The sequence below is a fragment of the Daucus carota genome, chromosome 5, assembly GCF_001625215.2.
Source record: "Daucus carota subsp. sativus chromosome 5, DH1 v3.0, whole genome shotgun sequence".
Lineage (NCBI taxonomy): Eukaryota > Viridiplantae > Streptophyta > Magnoliopsida > Apiales > Apiaceae > Daucus > Daucus carota.
In genome coordinates, this window is record NC_030385.2 from 14,549,577 (window position 1) to 14,571,757 (window position 22,181).

The window sequence follows — 22,181 nt, forward strand, 5'->3', positions numbered from 1 at the left end:
ATGCAATTTATTTATTAAATTAATTCACTCTCGAATTAATTTAATTTATGAATTTATATGATTAACTTAATCAAGTGGATAAGAATCTATTTAATATAAATTACAAATTACATTATTTAACACCTAAACTAACTCAGCAAGACAATTTGGAATTGTCTTACCGAGTGGAGTCTTCAGCTGTCCAGACAATTGTTTTGTCTAACCAGGAGTTCAAGTGGTCATAGCAAGACAATTCAATTTGTCTTGCCGAATGTTTCATGTAAGCAATCAAGACAATCTTCGTTTGTCTTACCGAAGGAAAAAGGATGTCAGCAAGACAATGTAAATTGTCCTACCGAATACATGTTGTTACAGCAAGACAATGTCAAGTGGATGCTTTTAGACAATTAAATTGTCTGGCCGAATGTAACAAGCTTGCCAAGACAATTTAAATTGTCCTACCGAAGGAATGGATTGTCTTACTGCTGTGATTTATGCTTGCAAGACAATTGTAATTGTCTTCCCTTGCTTATGGTTTGTCTTGCCCTTGATAGATTGTCTTTTCTACTTGTAATTGTCTTATCTTTCCTTTGTCTTACAAGTACAAAGCTTTGCCTATATATATGGCTTAGTTTCTTCAATTCTAAGTGTTCATCACTTTGATATTCAAAGCATTTGTAAAGCTTTCAAGTTGTTCGTAACTTGCTTGATCGTTATATCCATAGTTTTCTGTGCTTTGATAACCCGGTTGTTTTAATCACTAAATCTAGAATATACCCTGTCGAATTTATTCTACGAACTTTACTGGACATTAAAACTGAACCATATTAATTATATAACGACTTAAAACATTGTTATATTAATTAATTATAATCTGATTAACAAGTCATATTCAATCAGATTCACTTCCGCGATAATTTGGTATCGATTGTATTCAACCCCCCCCTTCTACAATCGTATCTGGACCTAACACTTGTATCTCCAGCACTGACTTATATATATCAGCATCTTTTACCTTACAGTCTTGTCCTTTACTTTATCGCACTTGTTTTATTTTACTTTACTTTCAGTACCGATCATAAACTCTTGTGATAATATTGCACCCCTTCCCTTTATTGTTTTACATTCTGTAAAGAAGCATGCAATTTATTTAGTTGAATAATCTCAAAAATGTTTTCAAAAAGTTATAATTCCGTTTTCTGAAAAACCTTTTATAAAAAGAGAATTCGATTTAAAAAAAAAAAAGAAGCTAAGTGAATTGTTTCTTCTTTACAGAATGTTTCCAACAAGACATACTCGTGCCAACAGCAATCCTGAAGGCACCAACAGTACCGACTACAACAATGATAACCAGAATTTCAACCTGGGCACTGTAGATCCTGCTGTTGCCCAACTAATTCAAATTTTGGCCCAACAAACTGCTCATTTTACCCGACAACAGCAACATCAAGAGAATCCTAGGGTAACTTTTAAAACTTTTCAGGCAGTTAATCCCCCAGAGTTTAAGGGCTCAGCAGATCCTGTTGCAGCCCAAACATGGTTAAAGGAAATGGAAAAGTGTTTTGAGGTAGTTCCAGCAAGTGAGGAACAAAAAACAAAGTTTGCCAGTCATTACTTAAAGAATGAAGCGACGTATTGGTGGGAATCTATTAAGAGTAAGGAAGGTACAGCTGAAATTACTTGGGAAAGATTTAAGGAATTGTTCTTAGAAAAGTATTTTCCTAGGTTCCTTCAGGATCAGATGGAGTTAAACTTTTTAGAGCTGAACAAGGAAATATGTTGGTGGTTGAATACGAGAATAAGTTTGCGGAATTGGTCAGGTGTGTGCCAACTTATGTAGATACAGATAGATAGAAAGCAAAGAGGTTTCAGCAAGGTCTGAAGCCTTGGATTGGAAACAAGTTAGCTATTTTGCAATTGGATACTTATGCGGCAGTTGTTGAGCAAGCAATGATTGCGGAGATTGAAAATGAGTTGTTTCAGAAGTCTAAGGAGGATAAGCAGAGGAAGCCGGAAAATAGAGAAGGACCATCCCATCCAGGGAGGTTCCAAAATCAGAAGAAAGGGAAATTCCAAACAGGAAGGAATCCCAACTTTAAGAAACAAATACTAGGCAGTAGTGGACAGAGTAGTCATTTTGCTATTGGGAGTCAGGCTAATCAGTAGAGGCCTTCTATAGCAGAATGCCAGATATGTGGCAAAAGACATGGAGGAGTGTGCAACAAACTGAATGTGGTGTGTTTTAAGTGCAACCAGAAAGGACACTATTTCCAGGGAATGTCAGAATCAACCAGTGATAAGAGATCATGCGATCAGGGGCTTAACAAGTAAAGCTCCAGCTATAAGATATGTATGTTTCAAATATGGAAAGCAGGGACATATGGCTAGGGATTGTAAGACATCAGCCCCAGTTAGTAATGCACTTAGGATCATGGGAACTATTCCAGAAGTAAATGAGCCTCTTAGGGTAAGAGTTATTGACATGTCAGAGAAGGATGTTATTCAAGATGCTAATGTGGTGACAGGTACGCTTAACGTAAATTCTTTAAATGCTAAGGTGTTAATTGATTCCGGAGTTCTTAGATCATTTATTTCTTAATATTTTGTTGATAAATTGGATTGTCCGGTTGAGTTGTTAAATGAGTTTATGAATGTAGAGCTAGCTAATCAGGATCGTATTCCTGTTGATCGAGTTTGTCCTGATTGTGAGGTTGAGATCTTACGAAATAAGTTTTGCGCCGACTTGATACCTTTCAAGTTGGGAGAATTTGACGTGATATTAGGAATGGATTGGTTGTCTAAACATAATGCTCAGATAGACTATAGAAATAAGAAGGTAATGTTAAAAACACCGGGTAACAAGATAATACAGTTAGAGGACAAAAGCAGGAAAATAAGTTCTTAAGCGTGATTCAAGCGAGGAAGATGATACGTCAGGGATGCGATGTCTATATTGCTTATGTAATCGACAAAAGTCAGGAACCAATAAACTTGAGGATATACATGTGGTAAATGAATTTCCAGACGTTTTTCCCGACGAATTGCCAGGACCTCCCCCAGATAGGGAGATAGAATTTGCAATCGATTTAGCACCTGGAACGAAGCCTGTATCTAAAGCCCCGTATAGGATGGCACCTGTAGAGATGAAAGAATTGGCAAAACGACTGCAAGAACTATTAAGGGAGTGATTAGACCGGGTGTATCCCCACGGGGAGCACCAGTGGTATTTGTGAAGAAGAAAGATGGAAGTATGAGGTTATGCATAGAATATAGAGAGCTTAATAAGCTTACTATCAAGAATAAATATCCTTTATCCCGTATTGACGATTTGTTTGACCAATTGAAAGGAGCAAGATATTTCTACAAGATTGACCTTAAGTCAGGATACCATCAGCTCAAAATCAAATCTGAGGATATACCTAAGACAGCTTTCAGAACAAGATACGGTCATTATGAATTTTTAGTAATGGCTTTTGGATTAACGCATGCACCAGCAGCTTTTATGGAATTGACGAATAGAGTTTTTAAGAAATACTTGGACAAGTTTGTGATTGTTTTTATAGATGATATTCGGATATATTCTAGGACAACTGAGGAGCATGCCGAACATTTAACAACGGCCTTAAAGATACTAAGGAAGTAGAAAATTGTATGCAAAGTTTTCTAAGTGTGAATTTTGGTTACAAGAAGTTCAATTTCTAGGACACATAGTGAGTCGTGAGGGAATCAAAGTAGATCCAGCAAAGATTGAAGCTATAATGAACTGGAAAAGACCAAAGACCCCCACAAAAAATCAGGAGTTTCTTAGGGTTAGCAGGTTATTACAGAAGATTTGTACAAGATTTCTCAAGGATTGCAACCCCACTAACTAAGTTAACTAGAAAGAATGAAAAGTTCATATGGAATGACAAGTGTGAGGAAAGTTTTCAAGAGTTAAAAAAAAAATATTAGTGTCAGCACCAGTATTGTCCCTTCCAGGTGATCAAGGAAATTTTGTGATTTATAGTAATGCTTCTTATAAAGGATTAGGATGGGTATTGACGCAACATGATAAAGTTATTGCCTACGCATCTAGGCAACTTAAACCTCATGAACAGAAGTACCCCACTCATGATTTGGAATTAGCAGCGATTGTATTTTCACTGAAATTATGGAGACCCTATCTGTATGGAGAAAAGTGTAAGATTTACACAGATCATAAAATTTTAAAGTATATCTTTACCCAGAAAGAGCTTAATATGAGACAAAGAAGATGGTTAGAATTGATTAATGATTATGATTGTACGATTAACTACTATTCAGGAAAAGCCAATGTAGTCGCAGATGCTTTGAGTAGAAAAGAAAGGGTAAATGTGTTGACTATGCCTAAGGAGTTGTGTAAGCAATTTTAGAAGTTAGAAATTGAGGTAAGAATTTGTAAGCCATCAGAAATAGCAATGTACACTATGCCTTCCAACCGGAGTTACTAGAAAAAATCAGAAAGTGTCAGGAAGAGACAATGAATCAGGATGTTAATAACTTAGTAGGAGAAGAGCTATGTACACAGAAAGATGATCAAGGTATTCTTGGATCTTCCTCTAGGATATGGATTCCACCAGTGACAAAGTTGAAGAATGACATCTTGAAGGAAGCACACAATCCTAAGTATTCAATTCATCTAGGCAGCACTAAGATGTATAGAGATTTAAAGGGGAACTATTGGTGGCCAGACATGAAAAGAGATATTGCAGAATGGGTGAGTAAATGTTATACGTGTCAAAGGGTGAAAACAGAACACCAAAGACCAAGTGGACTATTGCAACCTTTAGAGATTCCAGAATGGAAATGGGAACATATTTCTATGGATTTTATTGTATGATTACCAAGGACAAAAGCAAAACTTGATGCCATTTGGGTTATAGTGGATAGACTAACCAAGTCAGCTCATTTTCTTCCTATCAATGAGAGAGTTTCTTTCGATAAGTTGGTTCATATGTACTTGAAAGAGATTGTAGTTTGTCATGGAGTCCCCGTATCCATTGTATCAGATAGAGTCCACGATTCAATTCGAGATTTTAGAAAAGTTTTTAAGAATGCTTAGGCACTAAATTGAATATGAGTACGGCATATCATCCACAGTCAGATGGCCAAAGTGAGAAAACTATTCAGACGATCGAGGATATGTTACGTGTTTGTGTAATCGATTTCAAAGGCAATTGGGACGAGCATCCACCTTTGGTGGAATTTGCATACAACAATAGCTATCATGTGAGCATTGGAATGCCTCCTTACGAAGCACTTTATGGGCGAAAATGTCGATCACCGTTGTATTGGGATGAAGTTGGAGAACGCAAAATACTTGGACCAGAACTGGTACAACAAACAAAGGAAGTCATCGAAATTATTCAGAAGCGACTAGTTGCAGCACAGAGTCGTCAATGAAATTATGTAGATCAATCCAGGAAAGACGTAGAATTTGAAGACGGAGAAGCAGTGCTACTAAAAGTATCACCATGGCAAGGGCTATCCAGATTCGGAAAGAAAGGTAAGCTAAGTCCCCGATATGTCGGGCCATTTGAAATCTTGAGGCGTGTTAGCAAAGTAGCATATGAATTGGTGTTACCCCCGCAAATGGAGCACATTCATAACGTTTTTCATGTATCGATGCTTAAAAAGTATAATCCAGATTCGAAGCATGTGATAGAAAATGAGCCGATAGAACTTGAGGCGGATTTGTCTTATGCAGAAAGGCTAGTGGAAATCCTAGATAGGAAAGAGAAGGTTTTAAGAAATAAAATAGTCAAGTTGGTGAGAGTATTATGGAGAAACCCAAAGGTTGAAGAGTCAACCTGGGAATTAGAAAGTGATATGCGTGAGAAGTACCCTCATTTATTCACTTAAGTGATTCTGAGGACAGAATCCTTTTAAGGGTGGAAGGATGTAACATCTGGGATTATCCGTGTAATTATTTCAGTGATTATTGAATATTATATGAATATTATGTGAATTTTTGTGAATTAATTGTTTCTTTTCCTATTAATTTGGCTGCTTGTATACAATCAAATTTGAGGAATATAAATTTTTATATGCTCAGGATAAGATATAGTTTATTTTGATATTTTCATATTGATTTATGTATTGTCGTATGATTTTATAATTAATTTATGGATTTAATTACGTATATTATATTTAATTATTAATTATTTTGATTTTTCGAAAACTGTCAACCCGCAACGTTACCGAGATTTTACTTCCCGAAAATTTCAACAAAGCTTCCCTCTAGCCTAATTAGAATATTCCGGACACTTTTCATGTTTTGACTTTTTCGATCTGGAGTACGGTTTGCCCCGGAGCCGGTCCGGCGGAGTTTTTCGGGTATTTTAATTATCGATAATAATCTGGTTGTCTCGATATACGTGAAAGCCAGATATTTTGATTATTATATTATTTCTTTTATCGTAATACGTGCAAATGGGACCCGCATACTAATGATTAATTTAAAAAGCCCCGTTTTAATAATTATCTCGAAAACCGGTACCGATTGGACCCGCTTTATTAATATAAAGCTATTAAACATCGTATTTTCATGTCATATATGATCCAGAGGGGTATTAATTGTTCGTAAATATAAATAGCCTAAAGCATATTTTATTTTATTCGGTAAATCATTATATCAGTTAAATACGGGTTTATCGAGATAGTGTTCTTCGTGTTCTTGAGATTCAAACGAGGATTTGGTAGTGTTATCGAACTCGGATTTCAGCGTTCAAGTATCCAAATCGAAGGTTTTGAGGTGTAGAATCCATATCTAGCATCAGAATCAGTGCATCAACAACAGGTGGGCACGGATTTTTGATTTTTAATTCGAACTTAATTAGCTAAAATTGGGACTTTTTGATTTTGATGGGTTTTGATAGTTTTGATGATGCTATATTGTAGTACGTGGTAATCTGGCCAATTTGGTATATCATATGTTAGATTTTGAGCTCAGCATCATAGAGAAAATTAGATTTGATTCTTTGAATCTGTTCTTGAATGTTCTTGAATATCGATGAATGTTTTTAATTAAAATTTAGGTGTTTCTTTGTTATTGATTCTGGGTACGTTCGGAGAGTGTAAACAGTTAGAGCGTGTGATGCTGAATCGTTTCGTGTAATAATAAAAGCCGGAGGAGCAACGAACGGAGCTCGCCGTTCGAATTGAAGCTCGCCGGCGGCGACATTTAATTCGATTTTTCCGACGAAATGGATGATCGAATTGCAGAGACAAGCACACGGTTAGTGTGACACCCCCGGCCCGGGATGACCTCAGCAACCCGACCCGGTGGTGCCATTCTACTAAACACACCGAAATGTCTTCATAATCTTAAATTTGATATAACTTAAAGGCATATGTTACCTTACATCAGAGTCTTACATCACTCTTCTAAAAGTTCACAAATATTTCTTTCGATTACATAATATTTCTACTCAAGTTCTACCCGCAAATCCAACCAAGTCTAGCACTTCGATTCATCACACTTTTACCCTTGCTTGAATGTCCTTCTCCAAAATTCTTCCCTGTAAGGTTAGTACATAAAAAGGGATGAGCTTATAAAGCTCAGTAAGCATATACGTACATTTCAACTGAGTTTCATTCACAAAACTTGGTGAACCAAATCAATACTTCATCAAAGTCATCAAAACAGTTTCACACATCAAGATGAGTATGAGTATTCAAGCACGATTAGTTCATCAATTCATCAAGTTGGGATCCCGGCCAGCTAAACAATCGGTTTAGCTTTTACTTCCAATAAGGAAGCATCATCATCAGTTCATCAAGTATCAATGCAAGAATACTCATTTCTCATCAGAAAGTCATCAAGAAAATGTTCACCGAAACATCAGAAAATATCACAATGAAGGGTACAGTATATACTTACAGTGCACCACGTTCCAATTTAAGTTGAATAATCAAGCTCGTCTTCCAGATAATCAATCTTCTATGTCACAAAATAATAAATTTAGAATATTATCTTAAAAGGACGATCTCGTAGAATCTACTTATAATTCCTCATTTAGATCGTTTCTCATTTATTCTTCTCTTATTATCGATTTAAGTAAAATATTCCTTACTGACTCGCGTTTTTATCCTAAAATTATATTTTTCCTAAATTATCCCTTTTCTTCAGTTATTAATTAAATCCACCAATTTAACTTGTTATTTATTAAATCAACAAAATATAAATTTATTTAATATCACTCGAACCCAAAATTAGGCTTCACGATTAAATCGGAAATATCATTTACTTAAACTTTCATGTTTTATACTTTTACTAATTCCATCATTTAGTCCCTTAAATTAATTAAACACTAATTTTCAATATTCTAACCAATCAGAAGATGCCACGTCATCATCTTCTCCAACATACCCATCTAATTTCTCTCTCCCCGAAGTCAACACCCATGGCCAAACTTTGACCACTCATTTCTCCTTCATTTTTCATCCAAATCATGTGATTCAAGTGTCCATTCCATCTATTTTTTTACAAGGAATCCAAATATGAATTTTATTTTAAAATCCGACACTAAATTAGTGCCCAGCGGATTATTCATCAGAAACCATTTTTATTTAATTACTAAACTACCACATCTTCCTCACCTTCGCCGGCCGGAAAAGTATCCGGCGGCACGCCTCCTTCTCTTCTCCAGTTCGATCTCTCTCCCTCCCTCTCCCTCTCTCTCTTTCTTCCTCTCCTTTCTTTCCCTCTCTTTATCTCTCTCTTTCTCTCCTCCTTGCGGCGGTCGCCGACGAGAGCCGCCGGACGACGTTCCGCCTCCCTCCTTCCTGCTGATAAAACTCAAATCCCAAAACCCACCATTTCACATCACCCAAACCAACAAATTCAGTTCATCAATTTAATAAAAGCATCAATTTGTATCCATATATATATATGTGTACATAAAACCCTAACTAAAAAATATAACTCACAGCTTCTTTAAATGTTTGGTGAAGGAAAAGAGAATTGTTTTACACTATTTTATACTACTTTAAGCTGATATCTTTCTGTAAAGCAATTGAATATGCTAGAATTTAAAGACAATTTAATTTGGTAAATTAAAGAGAGCAATTAAAGAAATTACCTAGGTGAGCTTCTTTCCCTTCCGTAGTTTATTCCTTCGCTAAAACAAAACTTTTCACAACCCAAGATCTTGGTTTATATACTGCTCCAATAATCCTAATTACCATTAAATTATTATTATTAATTAACTCTTAATGACCTCTTTAGTTTATTGCTTAATCAAATTTTTACTTGGCCACCACGAATTACACTTGGGCACCAAGTCTTAAAAATTGCGCCCCAAGTCTTGTAGTTTGGCTTCAAGTTCCGTCATGCTATGCTCCGCTCGATTCCTATTTTTCTCGTAATAAACGCGAAAAATATAATTAATTATTATATAAAATAATTAAATAAATAAATCACTCATTATTTTAATATTTTATAATCAAACCCCGAATAAAATAATGAAAACAAAAATAATCATCCCGGCTAAAACGTAGCAGTTATTCGCATCTACCATATATTTCGTATAAACGCAGTTCTCAGGTTAACGCACATATTGATATTTAAACAACTGGCTCACACGATATAACTCACGTGTTTACTAGCATTCTCGAAACTATAATATTTTAACTAATACTTCTCGCATCATAAATTTAAATCCGAGACTAATAAAATAGTCTTTTTACACATAAAATAATTAAATTAAATAAGTGTATTATTATTATTATTATTATTATTATTATTATTATTATACTTGTAAATTTCACGGATGTTACATTCTTCCCTCCTTAAAGGATTCCGTCCTCGGAATCCCGATTGGTGCTGAACAATTCTGGGTAGCTTTTTCTCATTATATATTCTAATTCTCACGTAGCTTCTTTCTATTAACTCTGGTTGCACTAACATATCATAAATCCTTCCCTCCTTATGCTCAGAATTCCTAATCTCTAATCCTAGCTTTTCCATTTCCTTTAAATTCCTTTGATAAAGACATAACATTAATTCTTTCTTTTCTACTTAATGCCTCAGCAACTAAATTTGATTTCCCTGTGTGATACCTAATTGTACAGTTATAGTCATTCATCAATTCTAACCATCTCATTTGTCTCATATTTAACTCTTTTTGAGTAAACAAGTATTTTAAACTCATATGATATGTAAATATCTCACACTTCTCACCATACAAATAAGGTCGCCAAATCTTTAAAGTAGATACTATAGTAGTTCATTCTAGATCATGGGTAGAATATCTCAACTTGAAATCCTTAAATTATCTAAATCATATACTATCACTTTTCCATATTACATAAGAACACATCCTAGTCCCTTGTGAGATGAATCACTATAAATCACAAAAGTTCCCGTCTCGCCAGGTACGGTCCGCACAGGGGCCATTACTAGTCATTTTTTTTTTTTTTTTTTTTTGAAAACTTTCTTCGCACTCAGGCTTCTATTCCAACTTCTTACCTTTCCTAGTCAACTTGGTCGATGGTATCTTTTAGGAATTTTCTATAATCTCCTGCTAATCCAAGAATACTTTTCACTTCTGTTGGGTCCTACAGCCTCAATCTTTACAAGGCCTACTACCGTTCCACCCTTGGAAACTATGTACCCTTGAAACTGCACTTGCTATAACCAAAACTCACATTTCGAAACTTTGTATATAACTTTTCTTTTCTCAAAATGTCTAAGGTTATGCTAGGATGCTCAACTTGCTCTTCGTTCGTCTTAGAATAAATCAAAATATCATTGATAAAAATAATAATGAACTTATCCAAGCATTTCTTAAATACTTTATTCATAAGATCTACAACGGGTCCTAAAAGCCGTCTTAGGTATATTTTCAGGTTTGATCCTTAATTAATGGTATCCAGATCTCAAGTCCATCTTAGAAAAGTAAGATGCTTCCTTCAATTGGTCAAACAAATCATCAACCCTAGGTAAAGGGCATCTTATTTAATTCTCGATAAGCTATGTGACATCCTTCAAATCCGGGAGTCTGGATCTGACATCACCATACAACATCTTCTCTAAACAATTTCTCAAACAAACTATATTTTTGAAAAGAACAAAATCAAAGGATTTGAAATCTGAGCATTTTGAAAAGTACTCAAAGGAAATAATAATTTTAAAACTTTCTTGGATATATAGAAGTCTTTCACAATGGTAATCACCGGTCAATAAGTTTTCAAAATAGCTATCATTTGAAATAAAAGGATGATTGGGAGACCAAAATGATCAAATGAACTAAGTGTTGCGTGTCCAAATTAAGACACTACTAAAGGTTGTTAACCTTCTTGTAATCACAACACACACAAGTGATGGCGTCCCATCCAACTCCTATCACACAGACAGGTATACCTTGTGTCCCCTATAATTAGGGTTGTTCATCCCAAAAATAATAAGATTTATCTCAAAAATTTGCTTTTGAACCGTTATCTCCCAACTTGGAGAAACTTATCTACTGTAATTATTTCCTAATCAGCTATTTCTATATTCATCGCTTCTTCTAAGGGTATTGACTCCATTCCCAACTTATTCTCTTGCTTAAGCTCTAGAAATTTGAACTCTATTTAATTCTCTAGGTATTTAGGAAAATACTTTTCCACTAATAATTTTTTAAACGTAGTGCATGATATCACACTAGACTCTTCTAGGACTTGCTTGGCTTCCCACCAATAATTACCCTATCCATTAAGCATATAAGCATCAAAGATAATTTTCTTGTTATCTTCTACACCAAATATTTCAAAAATCTTCTTTATTTCTTTTATCCATATCTTGGTCTCAACGGGATTTACAGTCCCTTTTTCTCCAAGGGTTCCAACTATCGTAAGTACCAAACACTTATATTATACCACACCTTCACAACTAAGATTCATATATCCCATAGACCTCTTTTCTAACTTAAAATCACACTAGTTTAAAGTCTTAATCCTATCTTTGCCGATTATCGAACCTATAGCTCTGATACCACCTGTGACACCCCCGGCCCGGGATGACCTCAGCAACCCGACCCGGTGGTGCCATTCTACTAAACACACCGAAATGTCTTCATAATCTTAAATTTGATATAACTTAAAGGCATATGTTACCTTACATCAGAGTCTTACATCACTCTTCTAAAAGTTCACAAATATTTCTTTCGATTACATAATATTTCTACTCAAGTTCTACCCGCAAATCCAACCAAGTCTAGCACTTCGATTCATCACACTTTTACCCTTGCTTGAATGTCCTTCTCCAAAATTCTTCCCTGTAAGGTTAGTACATAAAAAGGGATGAGCTTATAAAGCTCAGTAAGCATATACGTACATTTCAACTGAGTTTCATTCACAAAACTTGGTGAACCAAATCAATACTTCATCAAAGTCATCAAAACAGTTTCACACATCAAGATGAGTATGAGTATTCAAGCACGATTAGTTCATCAATTCATCAAGTTGGGATCCCGGCCAGCTAAACAATCGGTTTAGCTTTTACTTCCAATAAGGAAGCATCATCATCAGTTCATCAAGTATCAATGCAAGAATACTCATTTCTCATCAGAAAGTCATCAAGAAAATGTTCACCGAAACATCAGAAAATATCACAATGAAGGGTACAGTATATACTTACAGTGCACCACGTTCCAATTTAAGTTGAATAATCAAGCTCGTCTTCCAGATAATCAATCTTCTATGTCACAAAATAATAAATTTAGAATATTATCTTAAAAGGACGATCTCGTAGAATCTACTTATAATTCCTCATTTAGATCGTTTCTCATTTATTCTTCTCTTATTATCGATTTAAGTAAAATATTCCTTACTGACTCGCGTTTTTATCCTAAAATTATATTTTTCCTAAATTATCCCTTTTCTTCAGTTATTAATTAAATCCACCAATTTAACTTGTTATTTATTAAATCAACAAAATATAAATTTATTTAATATCACTCGAACCCAAAATTAGGCTTCACGATTAAATCGGAAATATCATTTACTTAAACTTTCATGTTTTATACTTTTACTAATTCCATCATTTAGTCCCTTAAATTAATTAAACACTAATTTTCAATATTCTAACCAATCAGAAGATGCCACGTCATCATCTTCTCCAACATACCCATCTAATTTCTCTCTCCCCGAAGTCAACACCCATGGCCAAACTTTGACCACTCATTTCTCCTTCATTTTTCATCCAAATCATGTGATTCAAGTGTCCATTCCATCTATTTTTTTACAAGGAATCCAAATATGAATTTTATTTTAAAATCCGACACTAAATTAGTGCCCAGCGGATTATTCATCAGAAACCATTTTTATTTAATTACTAAACTACCACATCTTCCTCACCTTCGCCGGCCGGAAAAGTATCCGGCGGCACGCCTCCTTCTCTTCTCCAGTTCGATCTCTCTCCCTCCCTCTCCCTCTCTCTCTTTCTTCCTCTCCTTTCTTTCCCTCTCTTTATCTCTCTCTTTCTCTCCTCCTTGCGGCGGTCGCCGACGAGAGCCGCCGGACGACGTTCCGCCTCCCTCCTTCCTGCTGATAAAACTCAAATCCCAAAACCCACCATTTCACATCACCCAAACCAACAAATTCAGTTCATCAATTTAATAAAAGCATCAATTTGTATCCATATATATATATGTGTACATAAAACCCTAACTAAAAAATATAACTCACAGCTTCTTTAAATGTTTGGTGAAGGAAAAGAGAATTGTTTTACACTATTTTATACTACTTTAAGCTGATATCTTTCTGTAAAGCAATTGAATATGCTAGAATTTAAAGACAATTTAATTTGGTAAATTAAAGAGAGCAATTAAAGAAATTACCTAGGTGAGCTTCTTTCCCTTCCGTAGTTTATTCCTTCGCTAAAACAAAACTTTTCACAACCCAAGATCTTGGTTTATATACTGCTCCAATAATCCTAATTACCATTAAATTATTATTATTAATTAACTCTTAATGACCTCTTTAGTTTATTGCTTAATCAAATTTTTACTTGGCCACCACGAATTACACTTGGGCACCAAGTCTTAAAAATTGCGCCCCAAGTCTTGTAGTTTGGCTTCAAGTTCCGTCATGCTATGCTCCGCTCGATTCCTATTTTTCTCGTAATAAACGCGAAAAATATAATTAATTATTATATAAAATAATTAAATAAATAAATCACTCATTATTTTAATATTTTATAATCAAACCCCGAATAAAATAATGAAAACAAAAATAATCATCCCGGCTAAAACGTAGCAGTTATTCGCATCTACCATATATTTCGTATAAACGCAGTTCTCAGGTTAACGCACATATTGATATTTAAACAACTGGCTCACACGATATAACTCACGTGTTTACTAGCATTCTCGAAACTATAATATTTTAACTAATACTTCTCGCATCATAAATTTAAATCCGAGACTAATAAAATAGTCTTTTTACACATAAAATAATTAAATTAAATAAGTGTATTATTATTATTATTATTATTATTATTATTATTATTATACTTGTAAATTTCACGGATGTTACATTCTTCCCTCCTTAAAGGATTCCGTCCTCGGAATCCCGATTGGTGCTGAACAATTCTGGGTAGCTTTTTCTCATTATATATTCTAATTCTCACGTAGCTTCTTTCTATTAACTCTGGTTGCACTAACATATCATAAATCCTTCCCTCCTTATGCTCAGAATTCCTAATCTCTAATCCTAGCTTTTCCATTTCCTTTAAATTCCTTTGATAAAGACATAACATTAATTCTTTCTTTTCTACTTAATGCCTCAGCAACTAAATTTGATTTCCCTGTGTGATACCTAATTGTACAGTTATAGTCATTCATCAATTCTAACCATCTCATTTGTCTCATATTTAACTCTTTTTGAGTAAACAAGTATTTTAAACTCATATGATATGTAAATATCTCACACTTCTCACCATACAAATAAGGTCGCCAAATCTTTAAAGTAGATACTATAGTAGTTCATTCTAGATCATGGGTAGAATATCTCAACTTGAAATCCTTAAATTATCTAAATCATATACTATCACTTTTCCATATTACATAAGAACACATCCTAGTCCCTTGTGAGATGAATCACTATAAATCACAAAAGTTCCCGTCTCGCCAGGTACGGTCCGCACAGGGGCCATTACTAGTCATTTTTTTTTTTTTTTTTTTTTTGAAAACTTTCTTCGCACTCAGGCTTCTATTCCAACTTCTTACCTTTCCTAGTCAACTTGGTCGATGGTATCTTTTAGGAATTTTCTATAATCTCCTGCTAATCCAAGAATACTTTTCACTTCTGTTGGGTCCTACAGCCTCAATCTTTACAAGGCCTACTACCGTTCCACCCTTGGAAACTATGTACCCTTGAAACTGCACTTGCTATAACCAAAACTCACATTTCGAAACTTTGTATATAACTTTTCTTTTCTCAAAATGTCTAAGGTTATGCTAGGATGCTCAACTTGCTCTTCGTTCGTCTTAGAATAAATCAAAATATCATTGATAAAAATAATAATGAACTTATCCAAGCATTTCTTAAATACTTTATTCATAAGATCTACAACGGGTCCTAAAAGCCGTCTTAGGTATATTTTCAGGTTTGATCCTTAATTAATGGTATCCAGATCTCAAGTCCATCTTAGAAAAGTAAGATGCTTCCTTCAATTGGTCAAACAAATCATCAACCCTAGGTAAAGGGCATCTTATTTAATTCTCGATAAGCTATGTGACATCCTTCAAATCCGGGAGTCTGGATCTGACATCACCATACAACATCTTCTCTAAACAATTTCTCAAACAAACTATATTTTTGAAAAGAACAAAATCAAAGGATTTGAAATCTGAGCATTTTGAAAAGTACTCAAAGGAAATAATAATTTTAAAACTTTCTTGGATATATAGAAGTCTTTCACAATGGTAATCACCGGTCAATAAGTTTTCAAAATAGCTATCATTTGAAATAAAAGGATGATTGGGAGACCAAAATGATCAAATGAACTAAGTGTTGCGTGTCCAAATTAAGACACTACTAAAGGTTGTTAACCTTCTTGTAATCACAACACACACAAGTGATGGCGTCCCATCCAACTCCTATCACACAGACAGGTATACCTTGTGTCCCCTATAATTAGGGTTGTTCATCCCAAAAATAATAAGATTTATCTCAAAAATTTGCTTTTGAACCGTTATCTCCCAACTTGGAGAAACTTATCTACTGTAATTATTTCCTAATCAGCTATTTCTATATTCATCGCTTCTTCTAAGGGTATTGACTCCATTCCCAACTTATTCTCTTGCTTAAGCTCTAGAAATTTGAACTCTATTTAATTCTCTAGGTATTTAGGAAAATACTTTTCCACTAATAATTTTTTAAACGTAGTGCATGATATCACACTAGACTCTTCTAGGACTTGCTTGGCTTCCCACCAATAATTACCCTATCCATTAAGCATATAAGCATCAAAGATAATTTTCTTGTTATCTTCTACACCAAATATTTCAAAAATCTTCTTTATTTCTTTTATCCATATCTTGGTCTCAACGGGATTTACAGTCCCTTTTTCTCCAAGGGTTCCAACTATCGTAAGTACCAAACACTTATATTATACCACACCTTCACAACTAAGATTCATATATCCCATAGACCTCTTTTCTAACTTAAAATCACACTAGTTTAAAGTCTTAATCCTATCTTTGCCGATTATCGAACCTATAGCTCTGATACCACCTGTGACACCCCCGGCCCGGGATGACCTCAGCAACCCGACCCGGTGGTGCCATTCTACTAAACACACCGAAATGTCTTCATAATCTTAAATTTGATATAACTTAAAGGCATATGTTACCTTACATCAGAGTCTTACATCACTCTTCTAAAAGTTCACAAATATTTCTTTCGATTACATAATATTTCTACTCAAGTTCTACCCGCAAATCCAACCAAGTCTAGCACTTCGATTCATCACACTTTTACCCTTGCTTGAATGTCCTTCTCCAAAATTCTTCCCTGTAAGGTTAGTACATAAAAAGGGATGAGCTTATAAAGCTCAGTAAGCATATACGTACATTTCAACTGAGTTTCATTCACAAAACTTGGTGAACCAAATCAATACTTCATCAAAGTCATCAAAACAGTTTCACACATCAAGATGAGTATGAGTATTCAAGCACGATTAGTTCATCAATTCATCAAGTTGGGATCCCGGCCAGCTAAACAATCGGTTTAGCTTTTACTTCCAATAAGGAAGCATCATCATCAGTTCATCAAGTATCAATGCAAGAATACTCATTTCTCATCAGAAAGTCATCAAGAAAATGTTCACCGAAACATCAGAAAATATCACAATGAAGGGTACAGTATATACTTACAGTGCACCACGTTCCAATTTAAGTTGAATAATCAAGCTCGTCTTCCAGATAATCAATCTTCTATGTCACAAAATAATAAATTTAGAATATTATCTTAAAAGGACGATCTCGTAGAATCTACTTATAATTCCTCATTTAGATCGTTTCTCATTTATTCTTCTCTTATTATCGATTTAAGTAAAATATTCCTTACTGACTCGCGTTTTTATCCTAAAATTATATTTTTCCTAAATTATCCCTTTTCTTCAGTTATTAATTAAATCCACCAATTTAACTTGTTATTTATTAAATCAACAAAATATAAATTTATTTAATATCACTCGAACCCAAAATTAGGCTTCACGATTAAATCGGAAATATCATTTACTTAAACTTTCATGTTTTATACTTTTACTAATTCCATCATTTAGTCCCTTAAATTAATTAAACACTAATTTTCAATATTCTAACCAATCAGAAGATGCCACGTCATCATCTTCTCCAACATACCCATCTAATTTCTCTCTCCCCGAAGTCAACACCCATGGCCAAACTTTGACCACTCATTTCTCCTTCATTTTTCATCCAAATCATGTGATTCAAGTGTCCATTCCATCTATTTTTTTACAAGGAATCCAAATATGAATTTTATTTTAAAATCCGACACTAAATTAGTGCCCAGCGGATTATTCATCAGAAACCATTTTTATTTAATTACTAAACTACCACATCTTCCTCACCTTCGCCGGCCGGAAAAGTATCCGGCGGCACGCCTCCTTCTCTTCTCCAGTTCGATCTCTCTCCCTCCCTCTCCCTCTCTCTCTTTCTTCCTCTCCTTTCTTTCCCTCTCTTTATCTCTCTCTTTCTCTCCTCCTTGCGGCGGTCGCCGACGAGAGCCGCCGGACGACGTTCCGCCTCCCTCCTTCCTGCTGATAAAACTCAAATCCCAAAACCCACCATTTCACATCACCCAAACCAACAAATTCAGTTCATCAATTTAATAAAAGCATCAATTTGTATCCATATATATATATGTGTACATAAAACCCTAACTAAAAAATATAACTCACAGCTTCTTTAAATGTTTGGTGAAGGAAAAGAGAATTGTTTTACACTATTTTATACTACTTTAAGCTGATATCTTTCTGTAAAGCAATTGAATATGCTAGAATTTAAAGACAATTTAATTTGGTAAATTAAAGAGAGCAATTAAAGAAATTACCTAGGTGAGCTTCTTTCCCTTCCGTAGTTTATTCCTTCGCTAAAACAAAACTTTTCACAACCCAAGATCTTGGTTTATATACTGCTCCAATAATCCTAATTACCATTAAATTATTATTATTAATTAACTCTTAATGACCTCTTTAGTTTATTGCTTAATCAAATTTTTACTTGGCCACCACGAATTACACTTGGGCACCAAGTCTTAAAAATTGCGCCCCAAGTCTTGTAGTTTGGCTTCAAGTTCCGTCATGCTATGCTCCGCTCGATTCCTATTTTTCTCGTAATAAACGCGAAAAATATAATTAATTATTATATAAAATAATTAAATAAATAAATCACTCATTATTTTAATATTTTATAATCAAACCCCGAATAAAATAATGAAAACAAAAATAATCATCCCGGCTAAAACGTAGCAGTTATTCGCATCTACCATATATTTCGTATAAACGCAGTTCTCAGGTTAACGCACATATTGATATTTAAACAACTGGCTCACACGATATAACTCACGTGTTTACTAGCATTCTCGAAACTATAATATTTTAACTAATACTTCTCGCATCATAAATTTAAATCCGAGACTAATAAAATAGTCTTTTTACACATAAAATAATTAAATTAAATAAGTGTATTATTATTATTATTATTATTATTATTATTATTATACTTGTAAATTTAATTATTTTCATCCCTGAACTTCTGAAGGCGGTGGAATTATAAGACTATAGTTTTAATTCTTACAAATCAGTCACCCGGATAGTTTGTCAAACTTTCATTTTAAACCTTACAGTTTCAAAATTTTTCAAAAAAAATGTTTTATTCAATTATTTTAATTACTTTTAATTTCAAAAAATGTTTTATTATTTTCAAAAATCGTTTTTAAATATTTATTAATTCAAAAATAAATCTTAATTAATTTATTAATTAATTTTAATTAGTAATTAATTATTATAATTAGTCAATTAATTTAAATATTAATTGATTAAATGTTTTAATTATTTATTAATTAATTTTAATTGATTTATTAATTAGATTTAATTATTTTAAATGATTTTAAAATTACGAAAAATAGTTTCGAGCTTTGAAATATTTTCTAAAATATGTTCGAGGCCCGTTAATTGATTTCAAATGATTTTAGACCTAATTTCGAGCATTCAGACTTGATTATTTGGTTATAAAATGATTCTTTCATCTGTTTTTATTCGGAAAAATGTTCAAAAATTCGTAATAAATACCGGAAAAATCCTTTTGACTTCAAACCTTCCTTGAAAAATGAATTTTATTGAATACCTTATGTGATGTGTATTATGTGCTATCTGATTGATATGTTACGTGTCTGTGTGAACATTATATGATTGGTTTTGACATATCTTTCAATCCGTAAATCGGATTTGGGGAAAACGAAGGGTAGATTGAAGCTCGTTTCGATTGTGTGATGATGAGAATAGTATGAGATCACATATTGATAGATAATTGTTGTGATTAGCAGAGGAAGCAAGACGTAGAAAGGGAAAGCAAGTGGCAATAGAATAGTATATTGAGCAAGTGCAGTTGAAACTGAGATCATCAATATAAGGCAAGTTCCTTGAAACTTTCCTTCGAATATATATTGTATCTGTTGTGATTACTTGGTGAGCTTTCTATTTAAGCCTTGTGACCCATTGAGTTATAGCATGGATTGCTTACCCTGTTGATTCTTGAACCTTCAACCAGATTCTTTGATACTTGTTATGTAACCTATTTCAATTGTATACCTTCAATTCTTGAAACCCTTGAATGAATACCATTTGGGACCTAATTCATTTTAATTACATATCCTTCAGACCTTAACCAGTTGACGCCTGTTATTACATATACCTTACAGTTGTTTGTTTCCTTCCATAAACCCAGGTTTTTTTGATCTTGAAGGCATTCATTTATACTTAGATCCTTTTGTAAACCTAGAACCCTTCTTCATATAAACAATAATCTTTGATATGCTTTCACATCCAATCATGTGATACCTGATTCTTTGATAAACCCTGAAGTTATTCCTCATTCCTGCTTTGAAATATATTTGAGATACTCTGAGTAGCATTTTGCTTCTGCTTCAAAGTTTATTTATGATGTTGATGTTTCTATTTTATTGAATTATATTGTTGATCATCTTGAATTGTGATAGAATTGGATAGTTTTCTAAATGTGGACCAAATGAGTGGTCAGACCAGATGAGTGGTCGCATTAGGCCAATGTGTGCCTTGGATCCAGTGATAGAGCATGGCGGGGCCTGCTCGGGGTTAGTGTCTGACTGATCAGAAGTTTAACCTTTTGTTTTTAAAAATAAAATTGAATATCCAATTCTGACCGATATCTCAGAATGAACCTGATATCTTGATTTGATTCTATTGAACACTGGTTATCATCACCTTATAAGTCATATTTAATTTGTTATTGTTATACTTGCTGAGCTAGTTAGCTCACTCTTGCGATACTTTATGTTCTTTCTAGTGAAGGCAGAGAAGATTGGTAATGATGATCCTCAGGTTAGTGGTAAGGCCAGGATTCCCAGCTGAGAGTTGGAGGAAGCTATTAGCAGCACTTGGCTATGTTTAATAGTTTTGGATAGTGTGTCGCTTGTAATATGTAAGCTTTGTAAGCACGTTATTATGTAAGACTTAAGTTTATATTTTGGATTTGGGTTTGTAATAACTAAGTTATGTTGTGGCTTGTTTTATACTTTAACCTGTTGCGATCCGTGGATGTTTAAGGGTCATTGCACATATTATGATAATTACAGGTTTATATTATGTAGTGGACCCCAAACTTCTGACCCGGGTTTGGAGGGCGCCACATTCAAGGCACATGACTGGAGATTCTACCCTGCTCAGCAAGTTTGAGGAAAGAGCTGGCCCTAGTATAACCTTTGGAGATGACAACAAAGGGTTTACTCTGGGATATGGCATAATTTCAAAAGAGAATGTCATCATTGGCAATATTGCATTAGTGAAAGGGCTTAAGCACAATTTGCTTAGCATCAGTCAACTATGTGACAGAGGACATCAAGTTTGGTTCTTTACAGAAGCCTGTGTTATCTCTGATAAGAAAGATAACAAAGTGGTTTTAACTGGAAATAGGAAGGGAAATGTCTACATAGCTGATTTCAATTCTACCAGTGTAGATTCTCTCACTTGCTTGTTCAGCAAAGCAAGTTTGGATGATAGTTGGCTATGGCATAAGAAATTGTCCCACTTGAATTTCAAGGCCGTGAATGATCTTGTAAGAAAAGATCTTGTTAGAGGACTGTCAAAGTTGGAATTTTCCAAGGATGGTCTCTGTGATGCTTGTCAAATTGGAAAACAAAGAAAGTCCTCTTTCAAAAGTAAACTGAAATCTTCAATTGATAGACCTCTACAGCTTCTACATATGGATTTGTTTGGACCAGTCAACATCATGTCCATTTCAAAAAAGAAATATTGTCTTGTGATTGTGGATGATTTTACAAGATTTACTTGGACTTAATTTCTTCATGCCAAGGATGAAGCAAGTGAAATCATCATCAATCATATTAAGATAGTTGACAACATTGATCCAGGATGGAAAGTCTCAAGGATCAAGAGTGATCATGGAACTGAGTTC

General features: G+C 34.2%; 1 protein-coding gene and 3 long non-coding RNA genes across 4 annotated transcripts; 1 reads left to right on the forward strand and 3 right to left on the reverse strand.

The window, feature by feature from the left end:
* The first annotated feature begins 2,359 nt into the window (after positions 1–2,359).
* On the forward strand, positions 2,360–3,167 carry LOC108221385 (uncharacterized). Its single transcript, XM_017395267.1, has 3 exons — positions 2,360–2,504; positions 2,637–2,815; positions 2,955–3,167. The coding sequence occupies exons 1-3, from the start codon at positions 2,360–2,362 to the stop codon at positions 3,165–3,167; spliced, it is 537 nt and encodes a 178-aa protein (XP_017250756.1).
* Positions 3,168–7,293: 4,126 nt separating this feature from the next.
* LOC135153019 (uncharacterized) lies at positions 7,294–9,722 on the reverse strand. Its single transcript, XR_010292501.1, has 3 exons — positions 9,081–9,722; positions 7,880–7,936; positions 7,294–7,517 (listed from the first exon to the last, which is right to left on the reverse strand). It is a non-coding gene; the product is annotated as an uncharacterized LOC135153019 (long non-coding RNA).
* A 702-nt stretch (positions 9,723–10,424) lies between these two features.
* On the reverse strand, positions 10,425–14,462 carry LOC135152662 (uncharacterized). The gene is made up of 3 exons (XR_010292046.1): positions 13,821–14,462; positions 12,620–12,676; positions 10,425–12,257 (listed from the first exon to the last, which is right to left on the reverse strand). It is a non-coding gene; the product is annotated as an uncharacterized LOC135152662 (long non-coding RNA).
* A 720-nt stretch (positions 14,463–15,182) lies between these two features.
* Positions 15,183–19,203, reverse strand: LOC135152669 (uncharacterized). Its single transcript, XR_010292047.1, has 3 exons — positions 18,562–19,203; positions 17,361–17,417; positions 15,183–16,998 (listed from the first exon to the last, which is right to left on the reverse strand). It is a non-coding gene; the product is annotated as an uncharacterized LOC135152669 (long non-coding RNA).
* Between the last annotated feature and the right edge of the window lie 2,978 nt (positions 19,204–22,181).

Bases quoted from the DNA above. Each gene is read 5' to 3' on its own strand.
- LOC108221385 (XM_017395267.1), top strand. From the start codon at position 2,360: ATGGCTAGGGATTGTAAGACATCAGCCCCAGTTAGTAATGCACTTAGG. The intron at 2,505-2,636 runs GTACGCTTAACG...TTATGAATGTAG, and splicing joins AGATGCTAATGTGGTGACAG to AGCTAGCTAATCAGGATCGT. The intron at 2,816-2,954 runs GTAATGTTAAAA...AATCGACAAAAG, and splicing joins TAGACTATAGAAATAAGAAG to TCAGGAACCAATAAACTTGA.